The following is a 23,524-nucleotide window of genomic DNA, read 5'->3' as shown; positions in this document are numbered from 1 at the left end:
CAGTTACCCAAGTGGTGCACCTAAACCACACAGAGGACTCACTTCAGCAAAAAGATGATGAACAAAATGATTTACCACAGTAAATGCTGTTAACTTAGTAATGAACTCCACCCATACTAAGCGCTTATCTTAATTTCATACCCCAAGACCAGCTTTAAGGCAAGTGACATGGGTGGCTGTTTAGAGGCAGCACTGGAGTTCAGGGTGAATATTTATTCTCAGTATCTCACTGAGGCAGCACTGGTGTAGTGTGCTATTATAGAATTTGGCTTATCAATGAAGCAGTGGGATGGAGTAACAACACATTTACGCAGAAATGAAGACCTTGATCTTTTCTGATAGATTTTGTTAGATTCTCCATTTAGGGTCTGAGCCTAAAATTTCTCTCAGAAATACAAAAACAATAAAAAAGATATTTTACTGTATTACATGATAAAGAGCGTGTGACCATATAATTATAATAATACACACACACAGGGGTAGAGAATTAAGGTTACACATATCACACTAAATTTAGCACAGCCTGATTTAAGCGCTTATATATGCAACTTTAAATGTACCCAAAGTAGCTTTTTGAATGGAACTTTCTACGGTGCAAAAAATAATAAAGAGCAGAAGGTTCACTATCTAGGATTTCAGATTTCTGCTAGTTTGCAGAAAAATTGGCAGTAATGAGTATAAAATCCATAATCTGGACACTACTTGTGACAGTACCTGGATTCCTGTCTCATGCAACTCGGATATGCAAGAGGAAGCCTCATTCATGCAAGCCTTGGGGACTGCAGTGTTTGTAAAGTACTTCACAGCATGGCTCCTCCTTGGCACCTTAACAACTGTTCAGCAGTCAGTCCTAACTTTAATAAACTTGTTTCCAAGCAGCTAAATTATCCACCCAGTCCATAGACGTTGAATGCACCTTTTCTTAGCTGGTCACTTTACAAGCTTATAGAAAAAGGAGTACAAATGTACTGCACATTTTCAGTATGTGATCATAACTCAGTAAAACCAAAACTATTTTTTTTTCAGAATACTCTGATATTTCTCCTCAGCAAGGGCTATTTCCTTGCCGTATTTCAGACTCTCAGCTATTTTGGCTGTAGAGCTGTTCACAAAATATAAAACGTATATATACACACACATTTCCCTCCCTCTCCTTGTACACAAAATTTTTGCAACCACTTTTACTTAAACTTAACAAAACAAAACAGGCACCCCTTTGAAAGACATTAGACCTGAAAAAATGTCTCTGGAAAAGTGAAAATTTCCAAAAGTTATGAACCTTCTAAAAGAGGAGGTTAGAATAGAAATCATTATGCAACCTTGACTATAAGTTGCTACTGCTGTATCATTTTGTTATGTTGGGGAAAAATGAACAGGTAAATTATCTTCTGAACAACTTGCTTCATCAATTAGTACTGAACTATCATCTTTAGAATAAGAGATCATCATAAACAACAGAATCAAAACGTGAATGGAATTTTTAGTTTGTGGCTGGGCCAGCTGCTCCACCCATGAGTCATTTATCCTACACAACAAGGGATGCCTGTATTGTAACCTAACTGTCAGGTCTTCTGGAAGTCATGAAAAAAATACGCCTTCCTGTCAGTCACCAACTCTAAAGCTGAGGTTCCTGCTCACAGCCGCAAAGGAGGAGGAATTGAGATGACTGGGGACTGCACCACCTTTTTATAATCATGGACATCAACTTACAGAGCCATGAGCAGGCATCCACACTATTCCAAACATGCATCCAGAAGGTTACAAAGCTCTGCAAAACCAGAGGTGCTTAGCCATGAGTGGGAATAAGGTCAATACCTTTTTGGTTGAGGACCTAATTAAATAAAGCCATTTTATATTCTTCCTGCCTCCCAAAGGAAGCCATCCACGTGGTTTGAATTAACACAAGTAAATAAAGTACAGCCCTGAGTAAAGAGGAATATAAAACTTTAAAACTGCAAGGGAAGTTTAGTATTTGCTTTTGTCTTGTTAACCAATTTGCTCAGTGTAAATTCTTTATTTCAACTATACTGCATAATTAATAATTGTTTCACATCAAAAACAACTATTCTCTTCTTAAAAGTAATCTGAAGAAATACATAAGCCAAATACTGTGCCGAGTGATATTGCACTGGATGCAAGTCAGTAAAGGATTTAGCCTAAATAATAGAAATGTGATAAGAGTTCAGATAAACCTTTTGTATTAAGTGTTCAGGCAATTAAGATTTTTATTAAAAATATGGCTTTTTAAGAAAATTAGGCTAATGTATCCACAGGACATATAGCATTCAACCTTGGTTTTCAATATTTTATCAAGAAATTGAACAAAATTTTGTCCTAATTTCCATCCAATTGAGAGAGATAGGAGAGGAAAAAACAAACACTACTAAAAGTGTTCTTGTGCAATGCAAAAGGCAGTGCTGACCTAAGGTCCTTACCCCTTTGTACACTCTGAGAGTACTAAATCCTGAACTATTTTTACAGATCTAAAAGTTTCAGAAGATGTCAAATAGCCAAACCATAAAATACCTTAGATTTAGAGAAGTAACATTTGAAAAATAACTATATTTATCATTAACATAAAGGAGGAGGAAGCTCCAAATATAGAAGAGAGCAACCGATGTCAGAATGGTCTAGAATGATAAACCTGGTATGTATATGAATACATACCTATACATCTCTATGTAGTCATTCATCCACTGTAGCTCCAGAGTCAACCTGTGCTCACATTTTCTGTCAATAGAAATTCACACTTGGGATGTTAAAACTGGGGCCTCTGCCCCCTAAACAGTCCATAAGAGCCATGTAGCATATGAACTGCACAATAATGGAAACAGCTCATCCTAGGGACTGACTACCGTTCCCATACCTTTAGCTCTTGGGAGCTCTTTACTGTGGTTGACATAACCCGCTCCAACTAACTTACATGTGTTGAAGCTATGGCAAAGCCCCTGTCTTCAGTGTTAGGGAAGTATCTTTCCTGCAGATGATGGAATAATGTACACAACTGAACTTGGAGTTTGCAGGATAGTCGGATAAAAATATTGTTTAAATTGTATTTAAAAGATTCTTGACACTTTTACACACATTGCAAGGTTCAGATACCATCTGCATTCATCTGCCAGCTCATGAGGAGAGGAAAAGGTCATATAGGACCTGATCTAGCTGCTACTGAAGTCAATGGGAGACTTTACTGCCTTTATTGGTAGTAGGATAGGGTCTTAATGCTTTGAAATGTAAAGAAATTTAAAAGGGTCTCAGAATCAAATATGTTTAATAAATCTGCTTTGGAAAGGTCAATTATTTATTTTATTGTTCATGTAAGCTCTGATCCTGAAAAGGGATGCGCTTATGCAGACCTTAATGCTGACACTGAATCCTGCTGAAGCCAATAGAGCTCCAACAAGTTGATCCCTTTGAAAGATCAGGGTCATACTTAATTGAAGCCAGCTCAGCGGGAGGTTCACAGTTTTCGTCTTCTCAGGATTTCTTGTGATATTTTGACAGCTCAGAAATAATACCAATTATAAGAACAACGTGGGAACGGAATTAAAGTCCTTCACTCAAAGGCAGAGGTGCTAACCACTAACCTTTGAGATACCAGTTTATAAATTCAGTTTCCATAGTAGACAAGACTCACAGATACAGAATGAAAAAAAAAATCTAAAATCTTGGCTAATTTCTCCAGCTTTGGTGAGAGTCTATAGTTTAAAATTTTACCAAGCATATATAAAAGTAAACATAAAATATATGGCATCAAATAGTCCAGGAGAATGGGAAGTCCTACTTAATATTTATTTAAATATCTAGATTTTTTAAACAAATAATAGCCAAGCAATTTCTATTTAACACTGAGTTTAACACTTACTCCCTTGAATTCTAAAATATTATGTGATTATTTTCCAGCAATTTGTTACTTTGTTAGTGTACCAATAAAACATGGAAGTGCGGCATACTAATGGAAAATATATTATCGCTGCAGACATCAACAGTTCGTACATACAAAAAATAGATTAGTTATTGAGATATAAGACATTTAATTCAAATTCCAAATTTACAAAGGAGAGAAAACTAGAGCAATCAGAAGTTATTTTTAAAAATTACTATTACAGGCATTAATTTATACTGCATGCTATATCAACAGCCATTTGTAAGCAGAAGGCACATTTATAAGTAGATTACATTTTTATTTCAAAATGTTATGATTTTTATATTCTTTCAAGGTTAAAAAAGTCACAACCACTATAAGCAAGCAATAAAAATGAAGAAGAGGTTGAAGGTTACACACTGGTTAGTGGTGAAGGTTCTTCCACTAATATCACTGGTTAGCAGTACTGTTAAAACCACAATGTGGAATGCATGGTGCTGCATTTAAAGGAAGTGGGTAAGGGTGGGGTAAATGCAGCAGGTCCCACGATCAAAGCACTAGAGTATTGAATTTTACTTATAACCCAATCACTGACACCCACACAGGAACTTCCTGTACTTTAAAAAAATCTGTTTCTCTCTTTTTCGCAATCAACAACTTTTACCTAGAAACTAGTTAGCGGTGAACTCTGACTGATTTTAATCTGCAGTTCATTGCAGAAAACATGTAATTGTTAATCTGTGAGAACCTACAGACAGCACATTTTAACTGACAGGTTTCAGTGGATCAGCTTTTAATTTCCTCCTTTTTTAATTACAGGTAAGTTCTACAGGACGCAATACTAGCATAAGAAATACACAATGCCTTAAAGTTTAGTAACACTGAGTGCTACAATCAAAGAGCTACTTACAACAGGAGAATAAAAGATAAAATTAAGTGTATTTGTAAATCTACAAACGATATCAAGATATTAGAAGGATTTTCTAAAAGCATTTACAATACAATTCAAATCGCTCACATATGGCACCGTTCATCCAAAATATCAATGTAATTTATACTATCTATTACGCAACAATGAACACAACCCTGATTTACACTGAAGAGGCAAAAAACTAACTCTGATAGCTCCTTAAACTAGGCTTAAGGACAGGTCCTCCTTTTATGTTTGTAGGATAAAAATAAGGCTAATAAAGGACAGTCTAAGAAACAGCTTTGGGGAAACAATTTCAAGAGTTTCTTTTAAAATGTGGGGAGGGATGGAATTATATGGATTTCAGGGAGGTACATGACCCGCACTATAGGGCCCACCACTGTATGTTGTGTTTGCCTGCTCTCTTCAGATGCAACAGCAATGACCCCAAACAATGGACTATGTATGAGCAGAAATACCTGCCAGTATAGTACAGTGGAAAGCAGTGAATTTTAAAAAGATTTGGGGGTCATGATGGATAATCAGCTGAACATGAGCTCCCAGTGTGATGCTGTGGCCAAAAAAGCTAGTATGATCCTGGGATGCATAAACTGAACTCAAGGAGGAGGAGAGAGGATATTTGACACTGCTGCCACTGTTGCTGGAATACTGTGTCCAGTTCTGGTGTCCACACTTCAAGAAGGATATTAATAAATTGGAGAGGGTTCAGAAAAGAGCCTTGAGAATGATTACAGGAGTAGAAAACATGCCTTATAGCGTGGGTTCTCAAACTGGGGATCGGGACCCCTCAGGGGGTCGCGAGGTTATCAAATGGGGGGTTGCGAGCTGTCAGCCTCCACCCCGAATCCCGCTTTGCCTCCTGCATTAATAATGGTGTTAAATATATTGTAAGTGTTTTTAATTTATAAGGGGGGGGGTCGCACTCAGAGGCTTGCTATGTGAAAGGGGTCACCAGTACAAAAGTTTGAGAACCACTGCCTTATAGCAACAGACTCAAAGAGGTCAATCTATTTAGTTTAATAAAGAGAAGGTTAAATGGTGACTTGATTACAGTCTAAGTATCTACATGGGGAACAAATATTTAATCGTGGGCTCTTTAATCTAGCATAGAAAGGCATATCATCCAATGGCTGGAAGTTGAAGCTAGACAAATTCAGACTCAAAATAAGGCATAAATTTTTATTGTGTAATAATAAATATGGCCTGTGTTATACAGGACGCCATACTAGATGATCATAATGGCCTCTTCTGGTCTTGAAATCTAATTATCCATTTACATGTATAAATATGCCTTTTTACAGGTGCATTTCTGGAGACCCCTTTGAAATCCCTTACCAAAGACAAAGATGATCAACGATAGCCTAGTAACAGTACTCACATATCACAGTGACAGAGAGAATTCCAGTGTCAAAGCAATTTATGTTTAATGAGATATAATAGGAAATTAATACAAGGAGCGCGATTAAATATAACTGGCTGAACCCAGGCTATGGACTCATTACCGCAGAAAGTTCACCAAGAGCAAGAGTGGGTCTGAGGGGCATGTTTCTGCTCCGTCAGGTGATTCTGAGCCAGCCAGTCAGCACAGATCCAAAAGCGGGTATCAGACCAGGCTAGATAATGAATGTGCGGATTCACTGTCTTTCTAGGGCAGCCTCCACAAGATGGGCTCCAACACTACAGAAACCAATGGGGAAGGCAGTGGTGACATTGCTGCTGGCCTCTACTGGGATGAATCACCTTCCTAGTGCAGCTGCCCCTGCAAGGACAGGGGCAAGTCAATGCATATCGTCCTCTGTCCCTGCAGAGGTGGATCTGGCACAAGATCAATAATTTTGCAGAATCAATTCAGATTAAGTAGAAATCATAGTATTAGTGTCCTCTACCTAAGGATAGTTAGAGACCTTTTATTGGTACTTTATGTTTTCTGAATAATGAAGGGGATAAGGTAGATACAAACCACATAAGTACTTTTCACACAATGCTTGTGTATTTTTCTTATCAACTACATGATAAAGGAAGAGTGTAAACTGACAGTAATAAGACCAAGTTTTAGATTTGTCTGATCTGAACTGATATTTGTTCACCTCTTAGAAAGATCTTTACCACATACTTGTTTTTGAATTAAACGGACTAACGAGCAAGGTAAGAAACAACGGAAGTTCCTCTTCTGTTACTTGTTTTGTGAACAGGATTTCCATCATAACACTCATTTGTATCTCTTGCAAGCATCACAGAACATTACTATGTAATTTCTCATGTTTTAAGAAACCACTGATGATTGCTAGTGTGGAAGGAAGGGAGGAGTTTAACTGTGCATTTGTACGTGAGGCTCATTTGCTTTCCAAAAGAACAACTTTGTTTCCTTTATAGTCTCCTTTAACAGAAGAGTATTGCTCCTGGTAAATTTTCTGTCTTCACATAACAGGAGAAATGCAGATACTTAAGATGCTACTCTTTCAAAAAACTAGATAAAAGCAATGTTCTCTTGTCTAAATTAAAAATAAATTCAAATTAATGAACTCCGAATAAATGTAGCCTATTACAGCTAAAAATACAGGCAAAATAGGCAGTACTCTGAGTCAACCACCTTTTAAGACAGTTTGCATAACTGAGGAGGAGGAGGACGAGATACAAATCAAGGTAACATCCATAGGGGAAAGAATGAGGAGTACTCAGAGAAGTCATTCTTTGACTGCCATTCCCTGTCTTTGTTGGTAGAATTACACTGTATTTGCTAGGAATAATCATGTTTAGGCAAGAAAGACACAGAAAGACGCCACACTTAAAAATAATACTAAAATACGCCTCATCAGTATTATCTGTTGGTCTCATTCCACTTTACAGATCCCTTTTAAATTTTGAATTATTTTGTTCAGACCCTTTTCCAGAAAGAAAGACCAAATAAAGTATTCTCTAATCAATAACATACCTCCTATGAAAACTGACAAAAAAATACAACACTTCACCACACGTAGCATTCTAGATGGCAAAGAGATTACCTCTTGCTGCACAGTATATTCTCTCTCAGTGCTCAGTGTCCTGGTGGTCTGTTTTATTGTATATGTAATGTATTATTATTTCTATTTTTAAATCCTTGGAAAGCTCTTAGATACTATGGTGATAGAGACCCTATAAGTAGATAGTTATGGAATTAACTGCTTCAAGGACCTTGCTACAATTACAATCCTTTTTTTTTGTCAGTATTCATCCATACTCAGACCTGCAATGCTCCAAAATGCCTTATCAATTGGAAACCAATTTTTTAAAGTATCTATCAGATCCTTTCGAGGAGTAAAGCCAAAATGGCAGCTGAAAACTAGTGTTTGAAGATTTAAAGGCTGCAAAAATGCAGGTTCCATAAAGGTGGCAAGACTTAAATTTATTCTGTTTGCACAAAGATTTTGATTTATTAAATAATACGTCCCAAACATTGATTCAGAGATAAAGGCATGATTTACAACAAATGAGAACCTACAGTACCATCCGGAGCATATCCATAAGGGTGCTTCCTCTTTTTGAGTGGGGTGGGAGAGATTAGCTAACCTGCAGTGCCAACCAAATGAGCAATTCTGCTTTATAAGTTGAATAGGTGTGAGAACTGCAAAGCAAAAGTGTCAGACAATACCAAAATGTAACGCAAAGGAACTGGGTGACCCACACTTAAAACGTATGGGGGTTACAGTGGCAGACTAACAATTTCCTGCAATATCCTGAATGAACTTTACTGAATTAAGTTAAACCTTACTGAATTAGGTTTAATACCTCTGGGTTGATTATTTAAAAATGCAATTGTATATGTGCTATTGTGGAATTGTATGTAACTCCTCTTGGAAGAGGGGGATGCTAATATAATTCCTCTGTTTATAAGCCGTTTGAAGTCAGCCCCTGGAAAGATATATGCATATACCAATTAAACCGGATTCTCCAGGGACCAACAGACAAAGAAAGGATTTGGGATAAAAAACCTGGTCTTAAACAGGCTCAGGGCCTTCTTCTTGATCCAGCAAACGGACAGAACCTCTCATGGAGGGCCCCAATCCTTATGGAAATATTGGAAGGACTTGGCCTACCAATGCCCCTTACAACTATGTGCTTACTCTGAGCTGAAGCAATGATGAACTTGAAACCATAAATTTCAAGGTGAGGTGTTGAAGGACTAGTCTTGCCAGAGCCCATGTTAGGATTAGTGTGATCTCTGGCATGCAGATAGGATCTTTTATTGTTTTTAATAATGTTTTCTCTGTAGTGCTTTTACCTTAAGAATAATATAGTGTGCTTAAAAAGAGCTGTGTGGTATCTATAATTGTGGGCAACCATACTCTTAACCATCTCTTAAGAGAAAGCAAACTGGTGTGTTTGGGCCGCTGGTCTCTGCTGGGAACAACACAGTGAAGGCCAAGAACAGTGCAGCCTGGAAATACCATGGTCAGAAGGGAGTGAGATGCAGGTCTCCACCGAAGAAAGGCAATGGCTGGGGAGCTGGAATCCTAAGAGTGTGTGCCTTGCTGGACCATTGACTGGAAATACAGGTTTAGTTGTCCTGAACTGTGACAGTTACAATATCTAGCCAGATCTTGCAAAATGCTCATTACCATAGTAAAAAAAAAGTGTTTCTAGAAATTCTGGATGCTTGGCCTATACATTTTTATGTTACAGAAAATCTGGTGCCAGAGTTTAGAGACCAAACTGGAAGCATGTTTGTGTCAGGATTATGCTTTTTTCTGTGAGCTAACCAAAAATTCACTGTTTAAGTCAACTGAAATATACCACAGCTTGATAAAAGTGGACTTGAAACTAATAGCTTATGAAATGTCTCCCATTTGTAAACAATTTCACCAGCATCTGAACAGCTTAGAAAATGAAATCTTGGGACAGCAAATGACCTGAAGCTGAACAACATATTAAAACAAGGTTTGTATTCTTAGCTCAACCTATACAGCAGATTCATTTGTATATAGGTATCTCTCAAAACAGAAACTGACCCATACACTCAGAAGCACCTCTGAGCTGAACTAATGCAAAAACATGTAGACACATCTTGCCATTTACTGAAAATCTGATATTTGGTCCCAAGTACTGCAGGTCTGAATCAGCTGCTGGTCTTCTTAGAATCTGGGCTGACCGAGGTCGACAAGACAGAAAATCGTAAATTCCTCTTTATCTTGACAAAGAAGATGTGAAAACTGGGGGAATTGGCTACTAGGAAAAAAATGTACTTACCACTAGGTGGCTTGGGTCGTGGAGGAACACTTTTCTTCGGTGGGAGAGCTGGAGTGTCTGGCTTACTTTTAAAAGGGTCATCTGAGAATCCCATCCCTCCAAAAGAGGAGGTGAAAGGGTCTGAAGCTGTGGGCTACGAGATAAAGGAAAGGTAAACATATGCAGATAGTAAAGATGACCTGTTAACTTTATAGAAAGTAAGTGAAAATTATTAACTCCTGTTTGAATTAACTCAGAAAAATGATAAGGAGTAAAATTCACAAAAGCAACTTAGTGACTAGGGAGTCTGAGTTCCATTTTCAAAAGCACCTAAGTCCCTTAGGAGCCTAACTCCTAATAATTTTCATTGGTACTTAGACCTTAAGTCACCTAAGGCACTTTTTACAATTTTTATCCCTGACAAGAAAGGAAGGGCACTTGGGGAATAATAAGGGGAAAGAATGGGAGGTAAAACTGTATTTTATTCCTGTTTTTATCTTACCCTATTGTACAGAAACCGTAACTAATCTGGTATTTGGCGTACTGGACGTAGTAAAATGTACTCAATGTGTACATACCTATTGAAATTTCATATATAAAAAAAGGACTATTTTATAGCTGTCACATCACAGCTTTTATACACCACTTCTTTTATATTCACATACACACACACACACACACACTTGTTCCTTAGGGTTTGTCTATACAGAGTGAGTATATGGCAAGCTGGGGTGTAAATCTAGAGTGCACTAACTGGCCCCATGGACCCTTCTACCGCACTCTAAAAGATCTGTAGCGTACAACTCAGCCAGAACAAGAGATGCAAAACCTGCAGAAATATTTCCAAAGCTACAATGATCATCCCAAACACACCTCTCAAGATCCATGGACCCTACACATGCCTATCACAACATGTGGTGTACCTCATCCAGTGCACTAAATGCACCAACAACTATGGGGGTGAAACAAGACAATCACTATGCTCTCGAATGAACTCACACAGGAAAATGATAAAAGACAAAGACACCCTATCACCTGTGGGTGAACACTTTTCACGAAGCCATCACTCTATAGCTGACCTATCAGTCCGCATCCTGAAAGGAAACCTGCATTGCAGTTTCAAAAGATGAGCCTGAGAGTTTAAATTCATTACTCTGCTAGACACTAAAAATCAGGGACTAAACAGTGACACTGGATTTATGGCTCATTACAACTATCTGTAACCCACTAACCCCGTCTTTTTGTCCTATGACCGTAGGGGTGTGTTAACAGGCCACTCTACCTTGAACGGTCCCTAATAATATGTGCTAACTAACCAGTGGTTCTCAAACTTTTGTACTGGTGACCCCTTTCACATAGCAAGCCTCTGAGTGCGACCCCCTTTATAAATTAAAAAGACTTTTTTATATATTTAACACCATTATAAATGCTGGAGGCAAAAAGGAGTTTGGGGTGGAGGCTGACAGTTTGCGACCCCCCCATGTAATAGCCTCGTGACCCCCTGAGGAGTCCTGACCCCCCAGTTTGAGAACCCCTGTGCTAAACAATCTGTTCCACCTTGCAGTTTGCTGTGACCCTGGGACTACCTTTCCCAGACCCAAAGAAGAGCTCTGTAAGTTTGTCTACACAGCAAATGGACACTAGCAGCTGAGCAGTGCCAGCCGACTCTGGGTTGCGGGCAGGGGCAGCGAGTTGTATGGGCCTGTGCTCCACTGAAGTTCGGAGCCGGGTCTCTCCCCTGGCCCTGCCTGCCGCCCCCGGGCAATCTAAAAGGGCCCGGGGCCCCCGCCGCCACCACACTGGGGCTAAGGCGGCTTCTTGCCCGCCCGCTCCGCTCTACTTCGCTTCTGGAAGCGGATGGCATATCCCTTCGGCTCCTCCGAAGGGGGATGGGGGGCGGTGTCTCCGTGCGCTGACCCTGCCCTGAGCTGTGGCCAATGGAAACTGCGGGGATGGTGCCTGCAGGCAGCAGTATGTGGAGACCCCCCCGGCCCTCCGCCTAGGAACTGCTGCCAGAAGGGTGTTCATGTTGCTTTCGGGAGCCACTCACGGTAAGTGCTGCACCCCTCACTCTCTCCTGCATCCCAACCACCTGCCCCAGACCCCGCACCCAAACTCCTTCCCAGAGTCTGCCCCCTGCACCCCCTCCCGCACCTCAACCTCCTGCCCCAGCCCAGACCCCGCACCCAAACTCCCTCCCAGAGCCCAGCCCCTGTAAAGGACCCTGCCAACCATTAAAAAATAAATATATAAAAAGTGATTCCACACTGATTTATCCATTGCTTTACTGCATTTTTATCATGTTTTCAAATGTATGTTAAATTTTGATTCTGCAACAAAATAGGAGTTCTGTAGGTAAAGCACTAGAAGGCTCAAGCTCCTAGGGAGATCCTTCTGAGAGTTCTGCTAATTAAAACCAAACATCCTGCTATTTGTAGAGGCTGCTGCCACCCAGTGGAGGAAAAAAGCTTTATAAGCAAAACAAGACAGTATTTTATTATTTTGGCCACAAAGACATTCTAATTTTAAAATCCCTGGAAAATATATCTTTAAAGGTTTCCTTTCTTTCCCAATATATGAAAATCCCTTAAAAAATAAAATCTATTTCCTATCCAATATTTTCTCTAAAGTGCACACACATTCAACTTGTCATTGTAGAGCTGACTGTAAAGGTTGGGCGATGGACATTCATTTTAACTCTCCAAAAAGAATCTTGGAAAAAATGACATGGACTTTGTGAAGTTTTAATCTGTGATGTCTGTTTTAGTACAGGAACCCCCCCAAAAGTTGGGACTTTCTAGAGAAATTTCAAGAAATGTTCACTTTTAAATGTTTCCTCTGAAAAAATGTTAATACATTTTTGACTAAATAAATAACAAAAAGAGTTATGTTATGTTAAAATTTGGAGAGTAAATTCTAATACAGAAAGTCAAATGAAGGGATTTGAATCCTGTTTTCCACGTAAATCTCAATGCAACCTTAACTTAGGAACCACCAGGGTAACTCAATAATAATCATTTGGTCACCTAAATTACACTAGAACACAGATACGCCCCTCTATTGCTCCCCCCCCCAAAATCTAGAGATTTTGGTGAGACAGACAAACAAGTTATTTAAAAGCCTGCTGTGTCCAAAATAATTATATCATTAGTCCCTTTCAGAGGATTTTTCCAAATGTGACTGCAAGATTTTGCTTGTTTCAATATAATGCTATTCTTTTCTTCACACTCATCAAGAATTATATGAAAAAAAAAAAAAAGGAAAAAATGTTTATAGAGAAGGACTGATGCTTCCTTTGGTAACATTTACCTTTGACATCTGGCTAAAATCTGCAAAACCCTCATTGCTATTGAAGGCACCACTTCCAAATGGGTCTAACGTTCCAAAAGGATCTGAAACAAGTATAGAACAAAGCAATATGGTTTTTATTTTGTTTAATATAATACCTAGACAGAGGAAAAATCTACTGTCACTGAAGTAGACCACCAGACAAATTGAAAAAGGACACCAACATAAAGAAGCCCTCTTAATACTAGTGCCAATAGCACAAATTATTTAATAGATTCACAGGAAAGTCATGTTTCTCTCTTTATGATGCAGTCAAATCATGACAAAGTCTCTTTAAATAGGAGCTGACAGCTACAACGTGATTTCATAAAACATTTGCTTTAAAATACTATCAAGTCAGCAATCATGACTTTAGTGAACTAAAAGAATGATCAATTTTTTTCCCTTGGATGAAAAATTTGGCAGTAACAAGGCATGCACTATTACCGAGATGAAAATATATAAGGAGAGAAGCTCAATTAGTTGAACTTCCATCTGTTTACTCCATTCAAGCTCTCTTTTGTAGGCCATAGTTTCTTTTTAATGCTGTTCATTCAGACTTTGTCTGTTACTTAAGGGTTGTTTACATGGAGAATCCAGGAAAATTAATCTGAATTAACAGAAGGTATGAATTTGAAGCTGATTATTTAAACCACATTAAACCTCTGTGTGAACACCCTCATTCAGAATTAACGTGGCCTTAATTTGGTTTAGTTAAGATAAATCAAATTCAGACTCCTTTAATTCTGAAAGCTGGTGTTCACACAGGGGTTTAAATAATCCATATTAAATTCACAACTTTAATTAATTTGGATTAATTTTCCTGGATTTCCCAATGTAGACAAGCCCAAGACTACTCAGACCACATTCCAACTCTCTCAAAGATTCCTTTCTCAAGCATTGTTTTTCCAAAGATTAGAAAATAGCATCTCTAAATTCCTGTTTATTTCTAGTATCCTAGTTTTTAAATTCTGTTCCCCAATTGAGTTCATAACCAATAAGAACAATTTATCAGCTTCAGCTCTTTCAAACTCTTCCATGATCTTGAAAACTTCTATAAGTCACCCTGAAGTCTTTTTTACCCATGAGAATCAGTCATGCTCAAATGACACATGTTCTTAATGAAGGTAGACCCAGACTGTCACATCCAGAGGAGAAGGGGAGAAAAAGGGGCAGCACATGAAAATTCTCCCCTCATGGAGGATTTCTCCATATTCTGCCACTGGGAGAGGTGTGTGGTTTTCCTACCTGAGGAGGTCCAGGTAGTTTGGGCCTCAGAAGCTAAGGATGTTGAGAGAGCTGCTAGAAGGACAGAGCAATCTGCTGTATCCAGGCCCTTTGCACTAGCTGTACATCTCCTGGCTCCCCAGCAGCATGGTTCCACTGGAGTCACATTGCCAGGCACTGCCCTGGCCGCCCTTGGAATTCCCCACTTAGAGGAATTCCCCCAAAAGAGTTAAGGTTGCCTCAGGTTGGATTAATTTATCTCCTGTTTCATCATTGCTTGCTTAGAAGAAAGGTTGGGAGCAATGCACAGTGCATGTGTGGAGGATCCCTCCATAGTCTGTAATAAGTACACCGTGAGGATGCATCCCATAGAATTGCAGTCTGCTTTTGCTATTTCGAAGCTTGAGGGTGAACTCTGTGCAATTTCCAGTGCCAGCCCATTGGGGGTCCTAAGCAGGAATATTTTGGGGGGCTCCCCACAACACATACTAATAATTAATAGGGGGCCCCCTTGAACTGCTCAGGGCCCTAAGCAATTGTTTAGTCTGCTTACGCCTACGCATTGACTCTGGCAATCTCCAAATTTTAACTGATATACTTGTGTGTCAAAAAGGCAGCAGAGTTTACCTGTGCATTTTACAGAAGAAAATACTTCCCTCTTACCTGGCCCTTTTGAAGAGATACCTGAAGATGTGAAAGGATCGCTACTTTCAAAGGGGTCAGGCTAAATGAGGAGGAAAGAAGAAATGGTACATGTTAATAATTTTAATGTATTCTGCACTTACCTTTCTGTGTATACCAAAATCTTCCCTACACTATGAAAACTGCTATTCTAGGCCAAATAAATCTAGTGCAGTGGTTCTCAAATTTTTTTTTTCGCAGACCACTTGAAAATTGCTGTGTGTCTCAGCGGACCACTTAACGATCTTTCCGAATGTTGTTTGTACCATTAGCTAACTATTGTAAAGCACTTTGGATAAAAGCACTATATAAAAGAATCCTTAATAATAAAGGTTTTTTTGTTCTACAGATAAAAGCACACAACTCATATTTTAATATCAGTAGTCTTACCTTTCTAATGCCATGGATGTGCCCTCTCTCCCCCACTGCGGCAGCCCCCGACCTGGGGCTGGGAAGGAGTCGGGTCTTTCCCCCTGCCACAGCAGCCACAGAGCTGGGGCTGGGAAGGAAGGCCATCTCTCCCTGGCAGCCGCAGCCCTGGAGCTGGGGAAAATCGCCTCTTTCTCTGTCTGCCACAGCCCTGCATGTCCCAAATTCCCCCCACCCCATCTTCTCACCCCAATCACCCCTCTCACCTACTCCCTATTCCCCCCAAGGCCACCACCTCACCTCACCTCACGCCTGCATGGCTCCACTAATTAGGTAAGTGGCCCTTCATTCTTTCATGTGCAGCCACCCAGGCACATACCTTAGAGGAAACTATCCGCGGACCACCTGAATGGAGCTCCGCAGACCACAGTTTGAGAACCTCTGCTCTAGTGTAATTCTAATATAGTCAGCGGACTTTGCATTTGACCAAACACCATGAAATACTCTTCTTGGATAAATACACATTATTAGCGCATGTAGTCTTGATAGCAATGATACAACGTGGGGTTGCTGACTACACAGGCAAATATCCCATTGAGCAGAACACATTCCAGGCAGGGGATCTTTCAGTAAAATAAAGCTGGTACTAGTCTACAATTCAGAACTCAAGAACGTATTTGTACAGAAGTCTATTGTCAAAATGTTCATACTCGAGTGCCAAAAGTTGACATTAAATAGACGTGGCTTAATTTCAGAGCTGCTGAGTACCCACAACTTCTCATTAAATAAATAGTAGCTGCAGGTACTCATCAGCTGTGAAAATCTGGCCACTTATGTAGGTGCATATCTTTAGGCACTGAAGTTTGAAAATGTTGCCCTATGCTTGTAAATAGAAAGGAATTATCTGAAACACATTTTCACCATAAGGATACCATTACTCTGCTATAAGTAGGGCCCTACCAAATTCTCGGCTGTGAAAAACGTGTCTCAGACTATAAGATCTGGTCTCCACCATGAAATCTGGTCTTTTATGTACTTTTACCCTATACTATATACATTTCACAGGGGAGACCAGAGTTTCTCAAACTGGCGGTCCTGACCCAAAAGAGGGTCACGGGGGGGGGGCGGGGGGTGGGTGGGTGGTGGTTTGCAAGCTATTGTAGGGGGGGTCATGGTATGCCACCCTTACTTCTGCACTGCCTTCAGAGCTGGGTGGCCAGAAAGCAGTGTCTGCTTGCCAGGCGCCCAGCTCTGCCAGCACCGCCAGCAGCAGCTCCGAAGTAAGTGTAGCAATGGGAGCCAGAGAGTGGCGGCTGCTGGCTGAGGTCCCAGCTCTGAAGGTAGCAGCACAGAAGTAAGGGTAGCAATACCATACCAGGCCTCCCTTACTTCAGCGCTACTGCTGTCAGTGGCGCTGCCTTCAGAGCTGGGTTCCTGGCCAGCAGCTGCTGCTCTCCAGCCGGCCAGCTCTGAAGGCAGCGCCAACTGCCAGTAGCAGCACAGAAGTAAGGGCGGAAATACTGCGACCCCCCTACAATAACTGTGCGATGCCCCCACTAATCCCTTTTGGGTCAGGCCTGCTACAATTACAACACCATGAAGTTTCAGATTTAAATATCTGACATCATGAAATTTATGATTTTTTAAATCCCATGACCGTGAAATTGACCAAAATGGACTGTGAATAACAGTAGAAAAGTTTATTATAGTGCAACATACACAAATTTAAAAATTACCTACCTTTGAGGGCAGTGTGGGTTTTTTTGTGAATGGATCTGAGGTAAATGGATCATTCTTCACCTGTTTCTTAAAAAAATCTTCAGAGACAGAACTACGAAATGGGTCACTTTCTTTAAATGGATCCCCTCCAAATGGATCTAGCAAAAGAGTTACGAGAGGTAAACAAAATGTACTGCTTTACTGGTAAAATACTAGACAATGTGCTACAGGGAACAATCACGCATTAGCAAGGAGTCGGAACAAATATGCCTTTATCTCAAACTTATTTATCAAATAATAAATTATGAATATATTCTACTCTAAAAAAGGAGAAAACTATTATGATTATTTAAAATTCTGATTAAATGGATGATGTTTTATGGAGTTGATATTACAGTTACGAACTACATTTAATAAAACTGTATATACCACATATACTTGTTCATTAGCCTGGTCGTTTATAAGCCGACCCCCCAAGATGGATAGGTAAAAATAGTAAAAACTGTATGACCCTTTCATAAACCGACCCTACATTTCAGGGGTTGGCAAACTTTGGCTCCCGGCCCATCAGGGTAAGCCACTGGTGGGTTGAGACATTTTGTTTACCTGGGGCATTCACAGGCACGGAGCCCCTCAGCTCCCAGTGGCTGCGGTTCGCTGTTCCCAGCCAATGGGAGCTGCAGGAAGTGGCACAATGATTTCATAGAGTTTAAAATCATCAAATTTTGGTGCAGACCCGTTTATAAACCGACCTCCGCTCTTTGATGAGTCACATTTTTACCAAAAATATTCGGCTTATGAACGAGTATATATGGTACCTTATTAAACTTCTTAATGAGCTCGCTCATGCACGTGCACACTCTGGGCCCCCCAGTTTAAACTGAAAAACAAACACACATACTCTCTCTCTCTCTGGGCTCCGCAGTTTAAACTGAAAATCTGAAGTCTTGGAAGGCCAGCTGTATACTGGGCATATCTATATTTGGCTACAAATTATATCCCACCTGTCTCAAAGGAAAAGCTTTTACCTGTTGAAACAGGTGGCTGTTCTGAAAAAGGATCATTCTGGAATGGATCATCTAGGTAAAAAAAAGAAAAATATCTTGTTTTGTCACGTACTTAGAGAATGTCTCCAACTGCCCTACAGTTCGGACTAATGGGGTGTGAACAGCAGTGCACACCGAAGTGCTGCACTATAACTCCCCTGTGTAGATGCTGTGGGAGCAAACTTAAAAGTGTAAACTCTGTACCTTTAAGTTTGTACCCAGGGCATCCACACAGGGAAATTACAGTGCAGCATTTCAGTGCGCATGGCTCTTCACATCCCTTAGTCCAAACTGCAGGCACTGTAGACATACACTCAGTTAATAAGATTAGCACAGTTTGTAAAAATACATTTATAGTACAATATGGTCTTCTGATTCTTATATTAGCCATTAGTTACTTACTGCCTTTGAAAGGGTCTGCTCCTTTAAAAGGATCAGATCTGAATGGATCTTCGGCCTGGAATGGGTCTGTATGTAATTCTTGTGTATTATTACTAAACAATAAAGCTTTATTCTTGAAGGGATCATCCTAGAATTAAGAGAAATATTACAAAGATTTTATCAATATTAAAATGATTAATCATCCAGTTATATTCTGATGTATCTTATTCCTGTTCAATTTTGTTTTAAATTCAAGAAGCTCCTTATTGAAGCCAGAAGTGCCCTTTAAACTGAAGCAAATGTCATAAATACATTGCTTGAGGCTACATAGAACATCAACACTGCGTACAGCACACAAAATGAAATACCTTCACAAACTTTCTAAAATTCCACCCCTCTAGGTTTTGCAAAAGCCCCACCACCATGTAAAACATCTTAATTTCCAAGATAAATATATCTTTCCACAAATCTTTGGCTATTGATCGCTGTCCAGACTACAGTGGAGCAGGAACAATTATAACAAAACTGTTTTGAATAGATCTACCGCAGTCCACTTGACAAGCAAGAATAAGGATAGATTTCCTTCTAAAAACATGCTACCCTAGCTATGCTGGAAACTAACTCTCCTACACAGATGTCATCCATAGCATAGTTTTCAGGTTAACTATGGTTATTGCTAGCACAGTTCAAGCCAATTTTGATAAACTAAAAAAAGCAAGCCACAACCACAACACACGAACTAACAAAGTTGTGTCAATTCTTCATCATATGCATTTGTTTGTATGATATATCCTTATACCCTTGTCTTTGCCTATTTTGTGTCTTTTAGACTGTAAACCCTCTGGAGTAGGGATTGTCGCTTATCTATGTTTGTACAGCACTCAGTACAAAGGAGCGCCAATCCTGACTGATGCCTTTTGACCATAATAAATGTTTACTAACAACAACAGACAAGGCCTTGGAGTTTACAAAGCTAAAAGGATCTCTCCTCAGTATAGAAGACACAAATGAAGAAGTTTAAAATAAAATTTTTCAACAGCAAAAGAAACAAAATACAGAGGAGGAAAGACGGATTAAGAAACAGGAAAGAAACAAATGTTTTACAAACTTTTCTATGAACATAGAGTTTTCTTCCAATAAGTGGTTCTCAGTCTTTACCAATAAAAGCAACATTCCAGAGACTTCCACTTGAAACTGAGTTTGACAATAACCATTCAAGCACAAAGACTGTGCAGCAAAGTATTAAAAAACAACAAGTCTGTGAAAGCATCACTGTTCTGATACAATCCCTTTCTTTCTCAAGTGTTTTCCCTTTGTTGCTTGAGCAGAGACAAAGTAATGCAAGGCAGAAAGGTACAGTACTTTCTAAATGCTTATTAGGCCAGTGTACTAAATATACTATGTACAATATAGTGGTGTTCTATAAGTATTTGCATATTATTAATGCTTTCATATTTCACTTAAATGTTTATTTTGAAATAGATCAAAGTGCTTTGGATACCTAAAAAAGGAAACATTCTTTAAGACAGCTATTCTACTTTCACTTTTATATAATCAAGTCTTCTAAAATAGCAAAATAAAATCTGATTTCTACAAAAAAAATAAAAACAAAACCAATAAATATGGAAAAATAAAATTTTCTTGAAACTCCCTTCAAATTGGGTATTTTGGAGACAGTGTTCACAACTTTTTAATTTTACAAAAGATTTTAAATGACAATTATTTAAAAGAGCAAAAAATGTCAACCTTCCTCTTATGCTGGGATAAATTGTGGTCAGGTACAATAGCAAATGTAGAACAATAAGCTTTGCTCAAACAACATCCAATCCAGTAGCACATCTCTTTGACTTCACTTTTTCTTTAGCTAGGCCTCCAAATTATGAATGGGAGCTCATGGTACAATCAGGCTAACCCTACAGTAAGCATCTTATTTATATTAGGGTTTGCAAGATGGCTTTCCCTGGAGAGGACACACGAACAGCATATGGATGCAACAAGACTTAAATTTGGAGAAATGAACACACAAATTATAAACATTGGTTGTTTGTGTAATTTACTAAGGATTAGTATTAGTAATAGCTGCCTAAAGAAAATCAGTTAAGGAAGTTCTTAAGATCCTGAAGGAATATATGGAGGCAAAATACACAGCTAAAATAAATATACTGGATGAGAGAATAGTGATGCTGGGAGTATTTTAGAGGAAGACAAAGACGTCCATACATTATTTTTTGGATAAACTCTTGTGGTTTAGAGTAGCAGCCGTGTTAGTCTGTATCCGCAAAAAAGAAAAGGAGTACTTGTGGCACCTTAGAGACTAACAAATTTATTTGAGCATAAACTTTCGTGAGCTACAGCTCACTTCATCACATCTGAGTACTCCTTTTCTTCTTGTGGTTTAGGTTGTATTGCTGAAGTGTGTAAGTGTACAGCTCACATCCTACAGAAAAACAGAAACCCTACATGACTGAAGGACCCCAAGAGAACAGCTGGACTGGAATTTAAAAGAAATGTGTCCCTATTTTGCTCAGGCCAAAAGTCAGACAGGCAACACATTACAGTCTAGTCTACATTTAAAACTTTTACCTGCATAACTATGTCACATAGGAGTAAGGGGAAAAAAAAACATCACAACCTTAACCAATAGCTATGCCAGGACTTTTCCTGCATTCATGCAGTTATACTGGCAACAATTCCTTTGGCCAGTATTGCTTATTTAATTTGAAGAACTGCTATAAGCTATACCAACAAAAAGACCTGTTTTGATGGAATAAGCTGCATCTCCGGTAAGAAAGTTTGATGGCACAGCTATTCCAGCAGACTATTTCTAGCATAGATAAGACATAAGAATTAATCATCACGAGAACTAAAATGTTCTAAGCCTGTGGATGGAGGCTGCCATCTTGCAGAGATTACAGTGCCTGTTAAGATCACACAGTCAACTAAATAAAAATCTTTTTACAATCTGAGTTTAGGTGCAAGTTACAAATCTAATGATTGTAAAATGTATTTTACAATGCATTGAACCATAAATCCACTTGTTACTTTTATTCAGTCTTTACCATAGCTCCAAAATTTCCTCTTTCTTTCTGTGCAATTCCTTCACTTATGTCCGCTAAATTCGTCATACTACCACCATGAATCCCATTCAGAGCATCATTATTTTGTTCAATACTTTTACTGATTTCCTGGTGACTCTCTTGAAGCTGAGAAAGTTTACTTCTTGCCTAAATAATGAAAAATATTTCAGTATCATGCAGGATTAGACATACACTCATATGAGCAAGCAACTAACTACTCTTTGAGAATGAAAACTAGTTTTCATTGACAAATCTGAACATTGTATTCTCTCTGGAATTTGGTTACTGCAGGGCTCCAGAGATATGGGAGTAATTCTGCGCGAGGTTAAAAACAATTGTCAAATTGTTACAGAATTGTCCCGACTATATTTTTTACATGAACTGGCAAACAAAGTATTAGTCTACAGTCACAAAACCCTATGAAATTATAGCAGTCTATTTTTCTTCTGCAGGATTCACTTTGTAGGTGCAGTTCACCCCTTCCTAAACTACTGGGCTTTAAAGGAGGGAGAAAGATGTGTATAGACTACAAACAATACCTGATTAATTTCTTCTTGTGTTGATTTTAAAGATTTAATTATTGTTTCAAGTTGCACTTTTCCTGCTTGGATACTCTGTTCTAGCTGAGTCTCTTCCTGCTGGAGACGATTCAGCTCTGCTTTTGCTTTATTCAGATCATCTTCCTGTGATTTTAAATTGGATTCCTGAGACTGAATCTCCATTTTCAATGATGAAATCTGAAAAAAATTGCCATGCAGTGCCAACTTCAGAGTGCAAATAGAAATTAAAGTAACATTATTATTAATTATTTGTGATTAATTCATATTTCATTATATTCAAGATAGTTAAGTCCCAGGCAGACTGCGAAGAGCAACAAAAGGATCTCTCAAAACTTGGTGACTGGGCAACAAAATGGCAGATGAAATTCAATGTTGATAAATGCAAAGTAATGCACATTGGAAAACATAATTCCAACTATACATATAAAATGATGGGGTCTAAATTAGCTGTTACCACACAAGAAAGAGATCTTGGAGTCATTGTGGATAGGTCTCTGAAAACATCCACTCACTGTGCAGCGGCAGTAAAAAAAAGCGAACAGAATATTGGGAATCATTAAGAAAGGGATAAATAAGACAGAAAATATCATATTGCCTCGATATAAATCCATGGTATGCCCATATCTTGAATACTGCGTGCAGATGTGGTCGCCCCATCTCAGAAAAAATATATTCGAATTGGAAAAGGTTCAGAAAAAGGCTAACAAAAATGATGAGGGATATGGAACAGCTGTCATATGAGGAGAGATTAATAAGACTGGGACTTTTCAGTTTGGAAAAAGATGACTAAGGGGGGATATGATAGAGGTCTATAAAAATCATGACTGGTGTGGAGAAAGTAAATAAGAAAGTCTTATTTACTCCATCTCATAACACAAGATATAGGGGGTCACCAAATGAAATTAATAGGCAGCAGGTTTAAAACAAACAAAAGGAAGTATTTTTTCACACAACACACAGTCAACCTGTGGAACTCTTTTCCAGAGGATGTTGTGAAGGTCACTACTATAACAGGGTTAAAAAAAGAACTAGATAAATTCAAGGAGAATAGGTCCATCAATGGCTATTAGCCAGGATGGGCAGGGATGGTGTCACCAGCCTCTGTTTGCCAGAAGCTGGGAATGGATCACTTGATGATT

The 23,524-nt window shown here is 39.0% G+C and overlaps 1 protein-coding gene across 6 annotated transcripts in view; it reads right to left on the bottom strand.

Annotated features, from left to right (window-relative positions):
* EPS15L1 (epidermal growth factor receptor pathway substrate 15 like 1) overlaps positions 1-23,524 on the bottom strand; it is an 83,392-nt gene that overhangs the window by 21,681 nt on the left and 38,187 nt on the right. For all 6 annotated transcript variants that reach the window (XM_048830798.2, XM_048830799.2, XM_048830802.2 and 3 more), the window contains 8 exons: positions 22,365-22,562; positions 21,808-21,972; positions 18,770-18,896; positions 18,350-18,400; positions 17,343-17,479; positions 15,216-15,276; positions 13,308-13,390; positions 10,020-10,152 (listed from right to left, as the gene is read on the bottom strand). In XM_048830798.2, the coding sequence (XP_048686755.1) occupies positions 10,020-10,152; positions 13,308-13,390; positions 15,216-15,276; positions 17,343-17,479; positions 18,350-18,400; positions 18,770-18,896; positions 21,808-21,972; positions 22,365-22,562 (955 nt within the window). The remainder of the gene's footprint in view (positions 1-10,019; positions 10,153-13,307; positions 13,391-15,215; positions 15,277-17,342; positions 17,480-18,349; positions 18,401-18,769; positions 18,897-21,807; positions 21,973-22,364; positions 22,563-23,524) is intronic.

The sequence above is a fragment of the Caretta caretta genome, chromosome 25 (assembly GCF_965140235.1).
Source record: "Caretta caretta isolate rCarCar2 chromosome 25, rCarCar1.hap1, whole genome shotgun sequence".
Lineage (NCBI taxonomy): Eukaryota > Metazoa > Chordata > Testudines > Cheloniidae > Caretta > Caretta caretta.
Note: the sequence above shows the minus strand (reverse complement) of the source record. Positions and strands in the feature narration are given on the sequence as shown.